This window comes from Medicago sativa, chromosome 5, assembly GCF_051527215.1.
Source record: "Medicago sativa cultivar Bolivia chromosome 5, Bolivia_mono, whole genome shotgun sequence".
Taxonomy (NCBI): Eukaryota; Viridiplantae; Streptophyta; class Magnoliopsida; order Fabales; family Fabaceae; genus Medicago; species Medicago sativa.
The window spans coordinates 20,073,836-20,095,338 of record NC_140753.1 but is presented as its reverse complement, the minus strand read 5'-3'; the positions used below and the strand labels follow the sequence as shown (position 1 = coordinate 20,095,338).

At 35.3% G+C, this 21,503-nt stretch overlaps 3 protein-coding genes and 1 pseudogene across 4 annotated transcripts; 1 reads left to right on the top strand and 3 right to left on the bottom strand.

Moving 5' to 3' along the window:
* Window positions 1–1,080: 1,080 nt before the first annotated feature.
* LOC146920871 (uncharacterized) lies at window positions 1,081–2,691 on the bottom strand. The gene has a single exon (XM_085711213.1). It carries the CDS (start codon window positions 2,689–2,691, stop codon window positions 1,081–1,083), a length of 1,611 nt encoding a protein of 536 aa, XP_085567339.1.
* Window positions 2,692–4,328: 1,637 nt separating this feature from the next.
* Window positions 4,329–12,483, top strand: LOC146920870 (NagB/RpiA/CoA transferase-like superfamily protein). 2 transcript variants are annotated; one of them, XM_085714304.1, is made up of 11 exons: window positions 4,329–4,442; window positions 5,566–5,630; window positions 5,804–5,958; window positions 6,843–7,130; window positions 7,818–7,947; window positions 9,450–9,557; window positions 9,667–9,769; window positions 9,906–10,031; window positions 11,354–11,538; window positions 11,654–11,781; window positions 12,075–12,483. In XM_085714304.1, exons 2-10 carry the CDS (start codon window positions 5,578–5,580, stop codon window positions 11,748–11,750), a joined length of 1,245 nt encoding a protein of 414 aa, XP_085570430.1. In that variant the 5' UTR covers window positions 4,329–4,442; window positions 5,566–5,577; the 3' UTR covers window positions 11,751–11,781; window positions 12,075–12,483. The 2 variants fall into 2 exon arrangements, with proteins under 2 accessions (XP_085570430.1, XP_085570431.1); XM_085714305.1 differs by having other exon boundaries at window positions 4,329–5,396.
* Window positions 12,484–14,767: 2,284 nt separating this feature from the next.
* Window positions 14,768–15,967, bottom strand: LOC146920869 (pentatricopeptide repeat-containing protein At5g65570 pseudogene; annotated as a pseudogene).
* A 73-nt stretch (window positions 15,968–16,040) lies between these two features.
* LOC146920868 (putative FBD-associated F-box protein At1g61330) lies at window positions 16,041–20,981 on the bottom strand. Its single transcript, XM_085714302.1, has 4 exons — window positions 20,755–20,981; window positions 19,310–20,577; window positions 17,138–17,287; window positions 16,041–16,455 (listed from the first exon to the last, which is right to left on the bottom strand). Exons 2-4 carry the CDS (start codon window positions 20,570–20,572, stop codon window positions 16,135–16,137), a joined length of 1,734 nt encoding a protein of 577 aa, XP_085570428.1. The 5' UTR covers window positions 20,573–20,577; window positions 20,755–20,981; the 3' UTR covers window positions 16,041–16,134.
* Window positions 20,982–21,503: the final 522 nt, after the last annotated feature.

The following is a 21,503-nucleotide window of genomic DNA, read 5'->3' as shown; positions in this document are numbered from 1 at the left end:
TTGATACCAAAGCATCTCTGCTTGATGGAGAATATGATTATATTCCTGTTGGAGTTCTTTTTCCAAAAGAGTGTGATGGGTAGAGTCCACTCTTTCAAGATAGTTTTGAACCCCTTTCAACCTGCTCTCCACTCGTTTTTTCCTTTGAAAAATATTGCCAAAAACTTCACGGTTAAAAATGATAGAGTTATCTTTGACAATATTTAAAGCGGTGGTGGTGACATGATTTGCCGAATTCCAAGAGTTTCTTACCAATTCTTCATAATCTTTGTGGTCAATCCAAGCGGCTTCAAAGCGGAAGGGTCTAGGTCCTCTTGCTAAGGGTAGGCCACCAAAACGAAGGAGGAGGGGATTGTGGTCAGAATGGAGTCTGCAAAGTACTTCCACAAAAGCCTCCGGGAAGGACAGGCGCCAATCAACATTAGCCAAGCCACGATCAAGCTTTTTTGAGAGGATCCTTATGCCGTTGTTGTTGCGATGCCAAGTAAACCGGCCACCTGTGGTAGTGATATCAAGAAGGCCGCAGTTATCCATGAAGTTTGAGAATAAGATTGCTCTGTTATGTTGGAAGCTGCCTCCTCTTTGGTCACTTGGAAGAAGTGTTTCGTTGAAATCGCCAATAAGCATCCAGGGCCCATTAAAGGACCGACTGATGGAAGATAAGTGATTCCAAAGACTTGTGCGCATGGTGGGATTGGGGCTAGCATACACGCAAGTGCAAAAAATGGCGGCATTACCGCGGTTTATGGAGAAGGAAATTGAATACTGATTGTGGTCAATTACGGTAGTTGTAGTGTTAGCAGCTGTATGTGTCAGGAGCCAAATTCCTCCGGAGTGACCGTTGGCTTCAACAATATGCACAGGGTTATAGTTATTATTGTTCCAGAAAGAGGCAAGGTTAGCATAGGATGTGTGGGTTTCATATATGGCTAAGTACGTAGGGCTGTACTTTCTCAATAAATCTTTCATCTGTCTTCTTGCATTATTATTTTGTGCCCCTCTGATATTCCAAGAGAGGATTGAAGTATCTAAGAGAGCATCCATAAATAATGAAGAATGATGGGACACTGTACATTGGAACTAAGTGACCATGTCCTCCTTGCTTGCACCAGAGGTCTCTTGATGTTCATCTATAGAATTTGCTTGAGGTTCCATAGTATCTTGGTTTTCTTGGTTAACCATAGCTTCATCCTCCAAGTTCTGGATAGCATGGCCGAAACTGCTACTGGGAATTGAAGGGGATTGGGTCGTGTTTTTGTTGTTGGTGGCAGTTTGGTAATTAATATCATTAGGAGGGGTGAACGATGTAGTGTAGGTTTTGTGTGGGGGGATATTTGGTACATCAGGGATGACCTTTTCTAAGATGGGGCTCTTTTGGATTTGTTTATGCTTCTGTGTGGGACCATGCTGTGATGCTTTTGGGGTAATAGTAAGTTTTCCAATGATGGTGTCATCATTGTCGTCATTTTGTCTGCGGCGTTTAAGATCAATAGATGAGTTGGTTTTTTGTTGGGTCACATGTGGGGCAGGTCTAGGAGGGTAGCTGGTAGGCTTTGTTTGGTGGCCCTGATTGGCTAACGCTGAAAAACGGTTCCCTTTACTGTGATTGGCTGACTTGGGGAGATTTGACTGTGGATGATTGGCGGTTTTCTTTCTCCTAGTCACTAGGAGCCAATCCCCATGTAATTCCTGTGTGCCTTCATTAATGCCAATAACACCACCATTAATAATTGGCATATCATTGTAATTAGCCATGATTACATTACCGTTACTGTTTTGGGAAAGTGAAAGGCTGGGATCGGTTGCCGCATCAGGCTGAGTGCAGTGGCTTTCCACGTGGTGGTTGGCGGCGGATTGATTTTGTTGTTCCATAGGTTTAGGGGCAACTGTGTTTGTTTGATTGCAGTTTCTTCCAAGATGCCCATAACAACCACAGTTTGTGCAGATTAAGTGTAGGCCTTCATATTGGATCTTGTACCAGTGTCCATTAACCCAGATTTTTCCCACTACTGGCACTGTAAGGTCAACTTCTACACAGACACGTGCAAATTTTCCTCTTTCCACTTTTAGGGTATTGGTGTCAACCTTTATCGGGCGACCAATAGCGGAGGCCATTGCAAACAAAAAGCTTTCATCATAATAGACAAGATTAAGACCTGGAAAGCGTACCCAGACAACCGTGCGCTCCACTTTAGCTTCAGGTGATGCAAACTCTGGAGACCAGTGTGATACCGCCAAACAATGGTCAAAAATCATCCAAGGTCCTCCGGTGATGACCTTCTCCTTGTCTGCTTGTTGGTCGAATTTGACCATATAGAAACCATTATCATTATCCATGATTTCGAAGCCGCTTTGAAGCTTCCAGATTTTCTGCAACCGGTCTTTCATAGTGTTGTAGCCGAGGTTCTTCCCTAGCAATTTGACTACCAATGCGTCCTTCCATGGCATGCACAGTTCTTGAAAAGTCGCAGGCTCCAAATAGACCTTTGGGAGAAGGCGATTACCATTTTCTAGCTCAATGCGGACAAGTTGTTTTTCAATCATGTCCTCCTTATTGCGTGTAGGGATAGCATTAGGGGTTCCTAGTAATTTATCACGAAAGGAAATCTTGGTTTTGGGAGGGTCAGGTGGTTTCTTGGTATGTTGTAGTCCTGGTTCACCTTGAGCGGAGAAGACAAACTCAGAGCTCATCTCTCTAAGTTCACCTTGGTATTTTAGCATTTAAATGAACATATTTGGCATAAATTAAAACATAATGAAAATTTAAATAATATATATTATTTAAAACATAATAAAACAACTTAATTCAACAACATATAACTAACACGTAACAAAAACAACATAAAACACGTAATTAAATAAAACATAACACATCATCACGGATCATCTAAATTAATGTCTTCGTCTGGTGTGTCCATTAGTGCCCTGATCTCTTTGTAGTTCTTGGACCGAATCAAACTTTGTTGAATGTGTTCAACAGATCTGACCAACGAAGCGTCCAACTAGATTGGCCATCTAGTATTGTACTGACCAAAGATCGAGAACAAGGTTCTAACGTCGTCGTCGTTCATGAGCTACATTCGGCTGAACCGCACACTCCCGGCTGAGTCGGTCGACAGACGTCGATACTCAACACCATCCACCCTCTGTGTGTCTCTGTAGTTGAGTTCAAGGTTGATTTGATTCAGTTGACTCTTCAACCCGGATAGGATGACATCAGTGGGAATCCTGAACAGATGGGGTGATTTCCCTCTGTTGTAGTAAACTACATCTACCTTGGCGTTCGGATCAAAGACAGAGTTTTCCATTTTTTTTTTTGTGTGTGTGTGGTTTTTGGTTATGAAAACAGAGACACCTATTTATAAAGGTCTCTGGGCGTCCTGTACCACAGAAACTGTTGGTGCAATGTGGACCACATGAAAAAAAATCATGTTTCAGATTGTATAATCTGAAAGACTTAATTACAGTTTTAGCCCCTTAAGTATCAGAAAGTTGCGATTTTGACCCCTAACAAAAACAATAACAACTGAGCCCCTTATGTTTAGTCCCTTTTGCAGTTTTGGCCCCCCAGACAAATTTTGACTCAGTCAATGCACACGTGGACGCCACGTGTGTAATTTTTAATTTTTTTATTGTTGTAATTTTTTTAATATTTTTTGTTTTTTAATTTTAAAATAAATAAAAATAATTATTATTTTTTAAATTAATTTTTTTTAATTAACGTATTTAGACGTGACATTTTTATTTAATTTTTTAATTAAAAATTATACACGTGGCGTCCACGTGTACATTAACTGAGTCAAAATTGACTTGGAGGACCAAAATTGCAAAAGGGGCTAAACATAGGGGGATCAGTTGTTATTATTTTTGTTAGGGGGCCAAAATTGCAACTTTCTGATGCTTAGGAGGCCAAACTGTAATTAAGGCAATCCGAAATGTCCCTCACCCTACATAAGGTGCGCAATTTCCTTCACATATTCACCAGTATCGAATAAATTCGGATTATAAAATCTGAAAATCATGTGAGGAATTCATATTATATAATCCAAAAATAGTCAGTTTCTTTGGCTGGTGGTCTGTACCAAAAGCAACACATTTTCAAAGGTTTTTACCAGCATTAATGGCTGGTAAAAACCTTTTGAACACGTTTTTTGACTCACTAGGTAAAAAATATTCCTATAAATAGCCTCGTGAATTATGTAATCTGAAGGGTATTTATGGAATTTTATAGGGCGCGCGATAACATAGGAGGCTGGAAAAAATAATAGTAAAAAAATACTACTACACGCGCTTGCTTCATAACACAGACTCTCAGGCACGCTCAAAACACACAAAAACCCCAAAACCACAGTTCCCTAAATTGAGCACCACCGGTCCACCAGCCCATCACCGACGACGCACCACCACCAGTCACCATCACCAACATCTCTATTCTATTTTAGGTCATCTCTCTTTTTTGCTTCTTTTTTATAACTAAATGGTAGAAAATTATTCATGTCTTGATTGAGATTTGAGAGGTATAATTATCAATAATTGAGAACAATAGGATAGCTCATGTGATTTTTTAGGCTTATGCTTCATAGCATGCCAATTGCCAACTAATTGTGCACGCTGTTTCTTCCATTTACATTTTATTCCTTTTTTTTTTTTTTTTTTTTTTTTCAAGCATTGGCTGTGGGGTTATCATTTTTAGTTTGGGTTATGATTAATTTTACACAGCTTAAATTGTCAAACATGCTGCTTATTTGTTGCAAATTAGGCAGGGTAATTTTTGTTCTGTTCTGTTATTGGTTGACATATAGAACGTTCTCTTTGTAATTTTGGTTGCTACAACTACTTTTAATATAACTTCTTATTATATTTACTATTATTTAATTATTTGATAAAAAAAATTGTGCCCCGATGATATTCGGACTCCATGTCCGCCCCTGATAACATGGCATGTAGTGTTCTGGTCAACCTGATCTTGTCTTAGTTGAACCCAGCATCTGTTTATCCTAGAATAAACCATCAATTTAGTCCCTAAACTGTGTAAATGTAATAAGTAATCACTGATTTATCTGAAATTCGTCAATTTAGTCAATCGTATTAAGATGTTAGGGACTGAATTGAAAGATTTTCATATACCTTAAGGACTAAATTGATGGATTTCATATAGTTTAGGAAATGCTCAGTGCTCACTATGTTTTATAGTCTAGGGACAAAATTGGAGAGAAAATGATAGCTTAGGGATTGAATTGATGTTTATTCCTTTAACCCCCGTATATCATTGGGTTTCCACAATTCGCCTGGTCAAAATGTAGGGCCTAGTAGTAGTAAGGGTCAGGCGTAACCCATCCCAACCTGTCCTACAAACACCCCTACTTTATTCTCAGTTTCCCCCCGATATTTCCTAGGTAATCACTTTCTTCTCAATTTATTTGGTTTTTGGGAAAACTTGAAACAACCAAGAAGAAAATGAATGTTATTTCAACTCAAAAATAAAAATACTTGGTTTTGTAATGCTATTTTAGGCTACCCCCTTTTACTTTTATTTACATAAAATAGTTTTTCCCCCTTTTTCAGGTTGGTACCAAAATGCCGGATGTTCATACCCTTGTTAATGAATTTTTGAATCAGCTTAAAAAACGGTAAATTGTTTCTTCATTGGCACTGTTTCAGTTCGGTGAATTGTGTATTAGGAACATTTTGTGACTTTTGAGGTTTAAGAGCTGATTATTTTTTTATTATTTTTTTGGGTGATTTTCTGTGTTTGTGAATGTTGTTTTTATTAATCTATTTATTTATTGATGTGTGATGCTAGTAAAATTGAAGGTTCTCAGGCCACAGCAAAACAGGCAGCAGAGTTGCTTCGGTCTGTGATTTCACAGCAGAGGTTGCCTCAAACACACCAGGCTACAGCTCTGATTAATGCAGTAAGGGCTGTGGGGGAGAAGCTTATCGCTGCTAACCCTGTTGGTATGCTGAGATGGAATTTTTACTTTTTTTTTAATACTACAATTAAGCATTATGGATGTGTTATGTTCATTGTCTTTATGGAAGTCAGACATGTGTTTTGGGCTTATTGCTGCCTGATTGCTCAAGGCTAGTTTGAATGAATTTCTAGCTTGTGGAAACTTTTCGATTAAACTATATTTATTATGGTTCTTTCCTTATGATAAAGTGTTTAAAAGCTTATAAGTGTTTATGCAACAATTAAATGATAGGAGGCCTTTTATTAGCAATGTGTATGTGAAGAGGAAGGGGGAGAATAGGAGAAACTAATTGAATGTAACCGTTGTAACTACCAACTGTTCCAACAGAATGTACTAAATAGACAGAAGGGAGGGAGTTAGAGTTGGTTTTAGGCAGATAGTCAGAACAAGGATAAGTCATGCACCATCAAATGATCCCTAAAAAAATGTACTCTCATTCATTGCTCAAGATCACATTGATCTGAGGGATTAACAATAAGTTTCTTTTGGTTTTTCAATCTTTCTCCTCAAATACCTGTTGATCTTATCATTAAATCAGAGAATTTTTTAAAAAGTGAGATGCCAAAACTAGTTTCAAATCATGCCAAGGTTGTTTAAAATACTCATGGTTATCGCAAGGTAATTGTAATACTTTTTTGTTCATAAATTATTCTAGTGCAACACAGAGGCAATGCTTGCAAGGCCCAGTAGCAAGCTACTGTAGTAGACTCTCCCCCTCAAGAACTTAACTTAATATCGTGTGGACCGTTGACCCACATATCAGATATTAAACTGATATCGTCACACACAATGGTTTATTGCGATTCCTGGATAATGGAGATTGATTTATTGTTTGCCTATCATAAAATGTTATGTATGCGATTGCAGAGCTAGCTGTGGGAAATATTGTGAGGCGTGTTTTGCACATTATAAGAGAGGAGGATCTTTCCCTCGCCACAGCTGCTATAGATGGTTTGGAGTTATCAGCTGTAAGTGACGATGAAGATGATGAGCAGCGAGATGATTATCCTGTTTTATCTGCTGCTGCTGTTGCAGCTGCTGCAAGAAGCACCTTGCGTCCACCATCATTGCAAACTCTTCTAGAGGATACACCTATTTCAGCTGCCATTCCACACACATCTTCTTCGGGGGGTGATTCTGAAGGGAAAAGTAGATGTGAGTATGGCACCATGCTATTAAGATTGAGAGTGTTATAAAATAACTTTTATAATATTGTTGACCTTGTATTTTTCTTTTCTTTTTTGCCTGCTAACTTGATGTGAATGGAATCATGCTTGTGTCTTTACTTGATATCCAGTGGAGAAACTACTATTTTTTCTGTTTCTTATTTAATCTTTTACTCACCAAAAATCATTCTAAGGCACAAGTTTTTGTTTTTAATAAAGATAACCTTCTTGGGTACAATTAATGCTTAGATAGATGTAATGTAATACGTTTCTTGTCTTTTTCTAATGACATCAGAATGCTTCATTGACATTATTCTATACTTTAATTGTTGATCGTTGTGATTATTGTTTATTATCCATTCATTCTTATTTATGGTGAGACTTTGCACAATGGAACGTTCCTGCCTTGCAACTTAGAGGTCATGAGTTCAAATCTTGGACTCAGCCTCTCTGCTTGCGGGGGAAAGATTGCATACATCTACGCTCCCCAAACTGCATTTGGTGGGAGCATTGTACACTGGGCCACCCTTTATTTTATTTTATTTTATTTTCCTTCTAGTGGCATTTGTAGTGAAATTTTTGTTGTTCTGATATTCAATTTCTTGTGTCGTTTATTGTTCAAAAAAAATAATTCTTGTGCCGTTTGGAGTTTGAGTTTTGTTTTTCTTTGTTTCAGCTGTTGATAAGAGTTCAAGAGGTCGAAAGTTGAAGCATGATGTCATTGAAGCAGTTAATGAACTTATTCAAGACATATCTACTTGCTATGAACAAATAGCTGAGCAAGCAGTAGAGCACATTCATCAAAAGTTGGTTTCACCTTAATCTACTCTAAGATGTGTGTGTGTTTATCTTTTGCCTATTTGTTTGAAAACATTTTATACCTGTTCACCATAGGCACGATTGGTTGTTGACTCTGAAAGGCTTATATGGATATTTATACATATCTGCACGCCAATTTTTTGAGCCTACCATGTGCCAAGAGTCATGCTATTTTTTTTTTTTTTTTTGAAGAGGCAAGAGTCATGCTATTTTATTTTGTAGTCAATGATAAGATCTCTTAGACTGCTCTAAATAGACATTGATAGATTATTCCAATACCCCATAATTCTCCACATGGTTGATTGAATGCTTTAGTTTCTAGAGTGGAGTATTCTATACTATGCCATATGGTGAACATACAACTATTTCTAGATGGTTTAAGTTCTTAATCATAAGTGAAACTGTTATTGTTCTTTTTAACAATTAGATAAGAAACAATGCCTATGTTAAAAGTCCAGTGCTTTGTTTTTGAGTGTTTTCTACATTACTTTAGCAGTAGTGAATTGGACTAAAATTACGAAGACTGATAAATCTTTAAGATCCCAAATAATTTTATTTAACTATTTGTATGGTCAAATTTATCAAGCCACACTTTAGTTAAAGCTTTTCATGGAGCCTGTTTGAGATTAAATTACCTTGAATGTAAAAGTATGGTTGAGGTTTTGTCTTGAATGTAAAACAAAAAAGGTAATGATTAATTATTTTTTTAATATGTGACAGTGTATTGCTGGGGATACCTACTATTGGCTGATATAATGGTCAAAAGTGTAATTTTCAATTTTATCACATAGTATTAACTTTGTAGGTCATACATATGTTCAATAAACACCATGTAATTTGCAAAACAGCCAAATATTCTTGAGAAAACTTTCTAATGGTTTGTTTTTTTTTTTTGTTTATTTGGAAAATGAGCTATTTTGTTCGTCTATATCTGAAGTTGTTGAGGGTTACTTACATTATAGACTAACATTTGGCTCTTCACTTATTATTATAATTATTATAATTGTTAGACAAAATTTGTCCCTTAACTTAATTTCAGGTAACGGTTTTGGACTTTATCTTTTTTTTTTTTCACGTCATTTTCTTCCTTTTGGTCAATTTGCATATGAATTTTCAAGATTCAAATCTATAGTTCTTCGCTCATGTTTTCATATGAATTTTAGATTTGATGCTTGAAAATTCATATGAAACGGACCAAAAGAACGAAAATGACTTAAAAAAAAAAAAGATAAAGGATGAAATCGTTCTCTGAAATTAAGTTGGCGACGGGTGTAATTTTTCCTTATTATTATCATCATTATTATTTTATTTCTATTATTATTATTCCATGCTCCCCTCATCTCATCTTAATTAATCAACACAAATGTTCTGTTGATTTATGGGATTATGTCTTGATAGATAGGAAGATGATGATCTTTTTCTTTTAAAGATAGAAGACTTTTTTTATTCTTTTTCTTGTTTGTTTACACTTTATTTCCATGATTTTCAGTGAGGTAATATTAACGCTAGGAAGCTCAAAGACCGTGTTGGAATTTCTTTGTGCTGCAAAAGAGAAAAAGAGATCATTTAAGGTCTTTGTTGCTGAAGGTGCCCCAAGGTTTGTAGTTGTAGCTGTCTTACATTTGCAGTTGATGGTGATGTTCAATTATCAGTATTTTTTTATACTATTCATATGACCATTTAATGTTGACGTTACATGCAATCAGATATCAGGGACATCTCCTTGCAAAGGAATTGGCCGCTAGAGGCTTACAAACCACAGTGATTACGGATTCTGCAGTTTTTGCTATGATTTCCCGAGTGAACATGGTATGTGAAAATCCTGCCATTCTTTTTGGAATCAAAACTCTTATGCAAAATTTAACCTGATTTCAACTTACAAAGCTGATATAAGTGGTGGATTTAATCCTGAGTGAACATATCTAAAAATCCTGCCATTATATAGGTTATAGTTGGAGCTCATGCTGTCATGGCTAATGGTGGAGTAATTGCCCCAGTTGGATTAAATATGGTTGCACTTGCAGCTCAAAGGCATGCTGTTCCTTTTGTTGTACTTGCTGGAAGTCACAAGGTGAAATGCTAACTTATAGTATTTAAATTTATCTCAATTATTGTTTACCAAATCTTCTCACAATTATTTTTGTTCTGTTAAATATGGAAACCGGTTATGGTTTACCAGATCTGTGGGAAGCAAAGAATTCAACATGTTCTTTCCACATATAAAATTTGCAATTTTGGAAACTGAAATAACAGAATCAAAATATTTAATCAACGTGCTGTTTTTTTAAACTTGTTTAATTGCATTTCAAGATGAATAATCACCGCACATTATTTGATAGTTCATATTTGATATTTCAAATTTATATGGATGGATATGCGGCAGTAGTTCAGCTTTTTAACCTTTCTATTTTAGTAGAAATGAAGGATAATCATTATGATAGTTAACCATTAACCAATTATGACAGTCAGACCAAAATAAATGTTTATTAACATTTTGATACTTGTTTTACCTACTTAGACAACTTATTATGCATTAAATAAAAGGTTTATGAGGTCGTAGCAGTTTTAAAAGATATGTATTGTGAAAAATGTTGCTTTATAAATATAGTGTATAATTGTTTGATATCATCTTAGAGTATCTTCCACAATCACTTAAGATTAGTTTTCATGTTTGTTAGTTATTATCATGATTTGTTTCCTTTTTAATTAGGATTTGGAGTCTTGCATTTTAATTAGGATTTGGAGTCTTGCATTGGGATAAATAAGTGTTAGTGTTATAGTCTTTTTGTTCACAAATCAGATTATCAATAATATTAAACCATAATCACAATTCGAAGTCCTTACTCATTCTCTTCCATTTGCAATGAGGTGATGTTGAAACATGTTTTATTTTCAATAGATATATCCTTATGGACCTTAGTTATTCCGGTTCTATAAATTTTGGAGATATCTGAGTATAATTTCTGTTTTCATTATAATAGGTATGGGGTGCCAATAATTTTTTGAAATCTAGTTAATTTAGTTGTCTGCACATAGTATACATCTACTCTCTAAACGAATTTGTTTGAAGTTCAGTTATTTCAATCTGTTCCAATTGGTTCAAATATTTTTCGCGTAATGATAGGATTCGTAGAATGTAAAATTGAAACTGAACAATGTTTTCATTTTCTATTATGATAATGAAATGGCTACTTTTTAGTTATTGGTTCGGTTAAGATGTATCCAGATTATGATAATATTACCAATGTTTTCATTCTCTAGGCCTTTTGTTAATAGCTAGCAGGGAAACTTTGGTGCCATAACCCTGTTTTTGGAATTAAATTTTGATCTGGTTTCTCTTAACAGTTGCCAAATGTTAGGCTTTTGTTGAATGTGGCTTTATCTTATTGACAGTTGTGCCCTTTATATCCACACAATCCTGAAGTCCTATTGAATGAGCTGAGATCCCCATCTGAGCTACTTGACTTTGGGGAGTTCTCGGATTGCATGGATTCTGCAAGTGGAGGTTCTCTTCATGTCGTTAACCCAACATTCGATTATGTGCCACCAAAACTTGTTAGTCTCTTTATTACCGACACGTAAGTTGAACAGCAACTGATAGAAAATAGATTTTCTTGGTCATTGACATTAGAAAATGTGTACTAATTGGTTTCTTTCTTTGCTTTTGCTGGTTTGGAAATGACTTCTTCTCAGAGGAGGGCATAACCCATCATACATGTACCGGCTCATTGCTGACTACTACTCAGCTGATGATTTGGTGGTGAAACGTAGACCTGCCACCACGAGTTGAGTTCAGCTGCCTCAATTTTTGTCCTATGATGGTAAATAACTGAATGCCTATTTACTTCTGTTTGTCATTGTGTGTACAGTAGTGTTATAATGTGAGAGAGGACTGCGGAAGCAGCTGTGTTAATTTATGAAACAAAAAGGATGAGTGTAGATGTTAGTGATTGTGCATAAGAATTGAAAGTGATGCATTCCTTATAGAACACCCCACCGTCTATTATTAGGCTACTGTCCAAATTCTAGGAGTAGTGATACTTGCAATGAATTTCCTGTTTTAGAGGAACGTCTATTATCGTGGAATAATGACATTTCAATGCTCAATTTACAGGGTGTCTGTGCTGTCCTCTGTCCTCTGAAGAGATATGTTAAATGCGGGAGAAAATGAACCTTGTGTAGTGCTGAGAATTGGGAGGATGCAATTGTATAAATGATCTATGAAAATACCCTGTGAAAGAAGGAAAATTCCATTTTTGTGATTGCTTACCACTGGGGGAAAATACCCTTATTTGTTTTACTTTTTTGTCCAATCGCAGGCTATCAAGGGTCCCCCCTACTTTTTTGACTTGTATATCTTTTTCTACTCAAAGAAATTATAATAGTATACATAAACTGTAGTTGTCTGAAATTTGTTTCATAAAATGACTGACTGACAGTAGATTTTTAACAACATGAAGTATAAGCGGATTGTTTGTTTTTGAAATGTGTAGTAAATGGTAATGTATTCATTGTTTGTTTGAGTGGATTTTTAGAACATTCGTTTAAGTGGAATATTTATATAGATAAATATACCTACATTATTATTTTTAGAACATGACGTCTAAGTGAATTATTTGCTTAATTTATGCCTTTTATGCATATTTAGAGATCTCATTTTCTTTTAATATTATTTAGTCCTTGCAAATTGCGCAGGTACACACGTGCGTTTTGAAAGAATAGCTCATTTGTTTGCGATGACATCAATGTCAATAACTCAACAATTTTGTTCTTAATTCTTATAGAACAGGTTTCCTCCAACAACAAAAATGTTATAGTAAAAGAAGTGTTTTGCGTAAAACTGAATAGATTAGTAGTAGGTGTATATTGCCAAATTGTTGGTGAGCAAATAGTGCAACTCTTTATAATTGACATAATTTGTCAAAATTTAGCAAGGGAATCAACATAGTAAAAATTGCTTACCAATTGTGGGGAATGAATCCTCTCAATTTTTTCTCTCTCTCTCTCTCTCATGTCTCTCAATTGTTATAAATCTCACCATTGAATAGAAAGAATGTGAGATAAGTTATTAATATAAAAATTGAGAGTAAAAAACTTTAATGGAGAGCTTGGTTGACACCATATCCCTTTGCATGTTTCTGGAAACTGGAACTTGGATTGAACATCCCTCCCAAAGTTAAGAACCTCATAAGGTGCCTTTGCAGAAATTGTATCTCAAACCAAGATTATCTTAGAACTTAAGAGTTTTCATTGTCAATTAGTTTGCTCACTCTGTGAAGTTGAGATTGATAATGCTCCACATGCGATCGCAAATAAGGGTGATCAAGGTTGGGGATGATGGACACTTTCCAAGAAGCCGTGGCATATAGCGAAACTTTCAGAGAGCCTATATTTATGAATCCAGAAGACGATACCTTGCTATGAATCTTTGGACTATATGGATGGGAGAAATAAAAAGGTATGGAACAACACTAGGAAGGTATTTCAGGTGATTATTAGTTTAATCCCGTAGACATTGGAGTTTGCTTTAGATATATTTGTGGTCACTTTATTATACAAACTAAAATTGACAATATATCGTTTCTCTTTTATGTGTTCAATAGGGAGAGACTTGGAGACTTTGAACTGGATTAGAATGGAGTGTTGCGTCCTCGTGAGCTTAGCTCAGTTGGTATGGACAATGCATAAAAATATGCAAGGTCCGGGGTTCAAACCCCGGCCACCACCAAAAAGAATGGAGTGTTGCGTTGGAGCTGGAACATGACATTTGTTAGCTTGATTATAAATACTATACTAGTATATGAAATTGTTAGACAAAAAGAAAAAGACCAAATAAAGTTGAGTGAGATGTCTTTGAGTGAAGATCGTTTCAAATTTGGAAGTGTCATCTATATAAAGTGAGGGTCCGTTTAATTTACACCGTTTAAACTTTGGGTTCAACTTGGACCCATTTTAACCTAGGTCATTGATTTAAACTATTATTTTTCCCACTTTATGATATTCTTGCGCGCCCTTTTTTCTTTCTTTCTAAAATTACCCTTTATTCGGATTCTATAACCCGAATGCTTTTCATATTATACAATCCGAACAACGTAAAAACTGAAGGCCAACATGTTTCAGACTCATCCTTGATTGGAGTTGGTGAAAAACTTATTCAATATGAGAAAGCATATATCTTGAATGGAATGAATAATAGATGCAACTATTTATTGTGCTGAGGGGAATATAATTTTGACTCAGATGTTCTGGCTTTACGAATGGGATTGGGATGTATTAGTCTTTAGGCAACCTTGTGACTGACGTTAATGTTGTTTTGCAGTGATACTGTCAAATTACTACGACCTTCCTTTTAATGATATGGCGGAACTCACAAGAATGTTAATGTCATGTTGTATCAGATTCAGAAACACTTCCAGTCGAATTCACCTCCAGTCAAATATGATGATTTCTGTATGGTTATGTATGACCTGTGTGGTTACGCCATCACACCATTCAGTGCTGATACGAAGTGCTTGGTTGTTTTTGCGGTAGATCAATGTCCAACACGCATCTGGATCAAAGCTACAGTTTATAACTTCAGTTAAATCATGGTCGATTGGCATCTGAATACAAGTTGAGTGTATGCGGAAGTGAAACCAAACAAAGACCAAAACTCACTCTTGTTTTGTATACATACCTTACTTCAGTTTTAGTAAACCCAGAAAGGCACTGTAAATAACTACGTTACAGTTTTGTATGTAACTGCTGTTTTTTCAATATTCTTGCATTCACAAAGTTTTATACTTATTTAGATCTGACTGTTTACTATTTTGTTTAAGAAAGTAAAACAATGTCATTGTAATATCAAAATTAATTTTGAAGAATCAACAAAAGCCTATCCATTTCTACATTGTGCTTATGGATCCTACATCTAACTTAGTCAACGAATCAAAAACAGACATTGCCTTTTCTACATTTCCACATTTTCCATACAAATGAATCAGTGCAGCATCAACATACTTGTTTCCATCGACACCTAGTTTCATGGTTAAGACATGGATTTGTTTCCCTGCTTCAAGCATTGCAAGGCTTGAACAAGCATGAAGAATACTAGACAATGTGAAATGATTCGGACTTATCGAACACCGAATCATTTCACTAAACATCGACAAAACAACCTCCTCTCTGCCATTCTGTACAAGACCAACTGTAAAAGATGTTCAACTCACATGGCTTGCATAAGCAACTTGATTAAACACCTTTATGGAATCCTCAATCATGCTGCATTTTGAATACATGGTAAGAAGCGAAGTCTGTGAAGCAACAGATTCCAAACCAGACTTAACAACAAGACCGTAAATCAATTTACCATTAACTAAATCTCCTAGATTACCACAACTAACCAAAACACTTGCCAAAGTATATTCGTTAGGCTTAATTCTACTACCGAACATATCCTTAAAAACCTCCAAAGCTTGACCATCAAGACCATGTTGATTATACCCAACAACCAATGCAGTGAACAAGACAACATCTTTATCCAAAACACAGTCAAACGCAAAATGGGCATCCGTCATTTTACCAATTTCTGCGTACATATCAACAATGCCGGTTGCAACAAACCCATCTGACACCTCAAAACCCAAAACCACGGCCAACCCATGCGCCTTCTGCCCCTCACGTAAAAACCCATCTCCAAGAAAGCCTTAAATCACAGAGAACGTGTAAGCATCGTGTAAAACACCATCAAAGAGCATGTTGTTGTAAAGCTCAATAGCTTCTTTGGTCTTTCCACGGCTGACATCGGATGAAATCATTGAATTCCAAGTAACTATGTGTCTGTTTGGCATTTCATCAAACAACTTACGTGCTTCGGCTACAACGCCACATTTAATGTAGGCATCAATAAGCTTGTGTCCAAAGAATGAGAAAAAGGAACCAGATTTGAGGATGTGGGTGTGAGGTGATTTGAGGGTAGTTAAGGATTTTTTGTGTGCATTGTGCAATGAGGGAAGTGTATAGCTTCATATTTTCATGCTACAATACAATTGTTTTATGTTTTCCATGAATGTGAAGTTGTTAACAAGGCAATACTCTCTACTTCAGTTAATATTGCAATTCATATCAAAGTAAATTATACAATGTACGAATGTTTAATTAATAAAAATATAAAATTCGTTATAAATAAGATAACACTACAAAATAATAAGTCGACGCTCTTCATTTAATTCATCTTTAAGCATCTCATAAATTAAGTTATGTTCAGGCCAACAACAGCTCTCACAACCCGTAGTCCATGTCTCACCACCTAGATAGAATTTGTAACGAGAACTGAAAGTGATTTGCTTAAGCAAACTCGCATTCCTCAAAAGGTGACCTGCTAACTCAATCACATTTATGGTGCAAACACAGCCACGTAACTCGACATATTTCAAATCATTATGTAAAAAACCTGTGGATTCTCTTTGCCTCTGAAATCCAACCATATGTGAATTTTCTTTATGTGAATTTCTAATCTGAAAATGCAAAAAATAAAGATCATGATTTTATGTATATAATAAGTTGTTAAAACAACCCAACAGGCATATAACACTAATGCAGTGCAGGACTTGTGATTATTTTAGCTGAAATAGGAAGTTATTGTGATTTAGGCAAAGTTTGGTACGTTCAAATTATATTTTCAAATTTCAACAAGGTGTAATAGTTTTGCAATTGCACATATGTAGTATGTTACACGTTCCAAAACTTAATTTACTTTATGACTCTCAAGTAAAAGTACAATTCTACTATACACCTTTATAAGGACTTGTCAATTGAGTTAAATTATACATTCGGATTTTATATTACACATAAAAATTTAAAATTTAGTTCTAAAAATTGATTTAAGAAACTTAAAGAAAAATAATAATTATTAATTTGTTAAGCATGTTAAATTATATTTTTTTTACAAGCATATTCAATTATAATCACAATCATTTTAACTTTTCTATATGCGAGTATGTCTACAAAATTGTCTATTTAAAATTATTGATATATGTAGACGAACACATTGAAAACGTAAAAACGTTTAATAAGGATATAAAAGTTCTAGCTCAAGTCAAGATTGAATTTCGGTCAAAAATAAAATTCCAAAGATTGATTTACATATACTATTTAGAAAACTGTTATTCATAAAAAAGTTAAAATTGAATAACTCACCGTCAGAGAAAGTTTGTGGAGATGCTGAGAAGCCATTGCAATATCTAAAATCCAAAAGTAGTTCATATTTGGATCATATGCTCCCTCGATAAATAACTCCAATTGTCGAAGATTTTGAAACTGAACCAAGATCCTTGTTAATTCCGCTATCTGATTACACCAGCAACATTAAAGTGAAATGGCATATATATCTTCATAAATTTTATTTTAATAAAATATTATTGATTAGATAATTTTAAATGAATAATATAATAAATAATTGAGAAATTGCACTTGTCTCTTCTCATTTTTGTTCAAATGTCACCCAAACCCTCTACTTTCTCTAAGCACTCACCTCTTTATGATCTAAAGTTGTCTACCTACCGTTAAAAAAACTAAAACTTCGTGTCTTCTAAAATAAAATGTGTCTTGGGATATGATATCCTGGAGTGCGGACTCGAACCCGCAATACCACATTTCTCGACACTTAATGTGTGAGCTTTGCAGTTAGATTCTTTGAAACTCAAAAATAAAAATTGTCAAGGTATCTGGAGCCGTCTAGCTCATTATCAACAAGAATGGAGAGGCTTAGACTAACAAATTCCTAGACCAAGAAGAAAAACCAAAAACCAAAAATAAGGTGACTCGAGGAGACAATACACATGCATGTAAGTTGTGAGTGAGTATTCAAGTTGTAAATGAGTGTGTGCATAAGGAGAGGAGGAGAGCAAAATGTAGAGGGGGTAAAAGGTTTTCAGCTTCTATTCCCTCAATTCTTGTATTCCTTATTTTCAAAACCAGGATGAAAAACCGATAAATCTTTAAAACCAAATGCCAGAGGCTTAGACTAACATTTCTAAACCACGATGAAAAACCAATAATTTTTAAAAAAAAAAGGCTTAAATGCACTTTGGTCCTCCTATTTTCAAAATAATAAAGTGTTGTCCCTCTATTATAAAAATCGATTTTTCTCCCTAATTTTACTTTTTTTCTGAATTTTCATATCTCATTTTTGGGTCATTTTGCTGATATGTCCTACTCATGAATGATGCTTATGAGGCAGCTTTTACTGACATGAATAGGCCGCATCAGCAAAAATTACCCCAATATAGGATGAGTGTAAATTTTAGAAAAATGTGAAATTGGGGACAAAAAAATGGTTTTTAAAAATAGAGGATGAAAGTTGTGACACCAAAATGCATTTAAGCCAAAAAAAAAAAAAAAACTGGTATCACTTAAATTGTTATCTTGCCATATTGGGATTAAAGTTGTGACTTTTTTTTTTTTATTTTAAAAAAATTGTTGTCAAGCATGGTTTGATAGGTGATGTGAGATTTTTTTTAAAAAAAATAGTGGCCAAAATCTAGAGATATCGAGCTATAAGGGAAGGGCAGGGAAGTGATGTATATGGTTGAATCTGGAGATGAAGTGGTGCAATGAGGAATCCCTGTTTAAACATTAGAGGGAGAGAATCTTTATGGACGTAGAATAAGACTGACCAGGCAAAAGTGGTAAAACATGTTATCTAGTGCAAATATAAAGACCAAATACCTCACGCGGTCCTTTAAGTTAAATGTTTATAACAAGTTAGTTTTAAGTTTTTTTGTTACCAATTGGTCCATTAAGTTTTTTTTTTTATTACAAATTGATCTTTTACGTCATAGAATATTTACATTGCCACCCATTTTTTCAGCCAACTTCGTTAAAAAGTTCTTACGGATCATTTAACATTGAGGTGGTGGGTCCAAAAGTGTTCATGACAGCAAACATGATTGCTTAAACGCATTTTCTTCTTGCTTTTTAATTCAAGCCTAATTTTACTGATAAATGTTTCATCAACAATATTATAAATAAACTAATCGATCAATTTTGTTTCAAATCAAGACTGAATAACACACTTATGAACCCTAGTTTTGAGAGCGGTGAATTTGGACATACCAACTTAACATTAAATGTCCACTCCACATAAATACTTTTTAAGTGAGTTTGATGAAAATAGGATAATGGGGTAGATATTTTATCACTTAAATGACCAATTTGTGACAAAAACAACTTAATAGGACTAACCAATTATAATATTATTTTATACATAAACAATTATATTAACAGTTAGTATTTAGATATAGAACTTATATAGAGAGTAGAGACAATAAACATCAACTAGCAAGCAAACATGGGTTTTGAGTGACTCACCTGTGAAAAGTTCAAGACCATAGCTAAAATCTCAATATGTTGTAATCTTGGAATTGGACCAAAGAGAGGTGGATTTTTCTCTCGCCTAGCTGCATTCCAAAAAACCTTTGATAACCTTGGAGCATTAACAGAGATGAATTTGCCTATGTTACAACTAAATTCAAAGGATAAGAGATTCAATGCATCAATAATCACCCTCCAAGGATAGATGTCTCTATCTCCACAGTCAAATATTTTCAAATGACGCAACTTCGGACTGATAATTTTCAAATCACACACGATCTTGCAGTTCTTAAAGGTGACGTCTTCAAGTTGGAGACATTCAGAAAACAAAAGAGGCACGACATCAATTTGGAGACAACATACATAGATCCCATCCAACACAACTGTTGTCACATTTTTGAGTCTAGAAAACTCAAAATGTCGAGGAATTTGACAACCTCTGAAGCTAAACTTGGATAACATATGAGCCTTAATGTTCACCGAGTGTACATCGCTACCATTACAAGAATATTCAATGGATGTGAGATTTGATGTGACGATATCTATATTCTTCGGCCAATAGTCAACCCCACAGTTAACAATGTTCAAACGAAACAATGTCGGACTGATTATTTTCAAGTCAGAATTGAACCGACAGTTATCAAGGGTGAAGTCTGCAAGATGGATGCAGTTGGAAAACAGACCCTGGAGAATATCTTGCGTCACACGAACTACATGCAACACAAGAGTTCTCAGATTCTTAAATCCAGAGAAGTCCATAGGTGCTACTATGCGGCAGTTCTGTAGGTGCAAATACGCCAGAGAATGAGTATTAGATAAGAGTGTAAAGGAAAATTTGTATGTCTCCATTTCTAGATCGGTGTAAATAGTGTCATATGAGAAGAGCAATTCAATACGATTGACACCTTTCGCAATTCCTTGGGAAATCAATCTGTCAATGGCATAACTATGGTCATCACCTAATGGAAACTTTACTTTGATTGAACGGATCGTGGCACCATGATAATGCTGCATGAATTGATCCAATCTTATGGCAAATTCAGATTGGAAGAGTGGACGGGTTTCTCGTAACTCTCGAATTGTATTATGGTCAAACATGTTTTGGATATCAAAATTGAGGTCCATTCTTAATCCCCATTCGGGAAGCCATGGTTTGGACAATACGCTGGTTTTCACCAAATCCTTCAAACCTAACTTTGAAAAGATATAGGATATAACACAATCAGGCAAATCAGTCTCAAGCTTTTTACACCTCTTCATTGTTTCTGCAAGCAATAATGAATATACACAGACACACACCGGAATTTCAATTAATAGTATAATCAAACAAATGAAATTATATTTGATTTTAATAATTAGTAATATATATTTAAGTATAATTTACACAGACAAACGGGCAACAGCATATTCAATCAATCTACGGGAAGGAAAACCATCCATACCTCAGAACTGGCGCTGGAATTTACACGGCTGTTTTTTATCGTGATGCTACATTGAAGGAAACAATAGCTAAATGTCACTTATGGACAAGGGTCTGGAAGCTTCGCTGAGTTTCAATTGGTTTGGATTGGGATGCTTGAACAGATATGGGAATCGTTGTGATGGAGATGACAACGGCTTGGATCCAGGTCTGAAGTAGGGTTTGTTTTCGATATGATAGGGAGAATCTAGTAACTGGTCTACGGTCAAGGAGTAACTTTGTAACTCATGTTCTTTTTTTTTTTTTTAAAGAAAATGAGTTTATACAACGAGGTATACGATAATAAATAGTGAGACTAACGGTTAATGCGGCAACCCCAGCAAGGGTCATTTGCTTGTCGCATGTTGAACTCGACCTTAGAGTTTGAGAAGTGTGTGTTGAAAAGACACTTTGTAACTCATGTTCTTTTTTTTTTTTTTTTAAAGAAAATGAGTTTATACAACGAGGTATACGATAATAAATAGTGAGACTAACGGTTAATGCGGCAACCCCAGCAAGGGTCATTTGCTTGTCGCATGTTGAACTCGACCTTAGAGTTTGAGAAGTGTGTGTTGAAAAGACTCTAGCATGCTGAAATTACTTGTCCAAGTTCCGTAACATCAACCTGACGATGATGGAAGATGTCTATTGTAATCTTTGAATCCAAGGCGACATTGACGTCGTCAAATTGCATGTCACTTAGCCATTGTAAGGCATGGAATAAATCCAAGG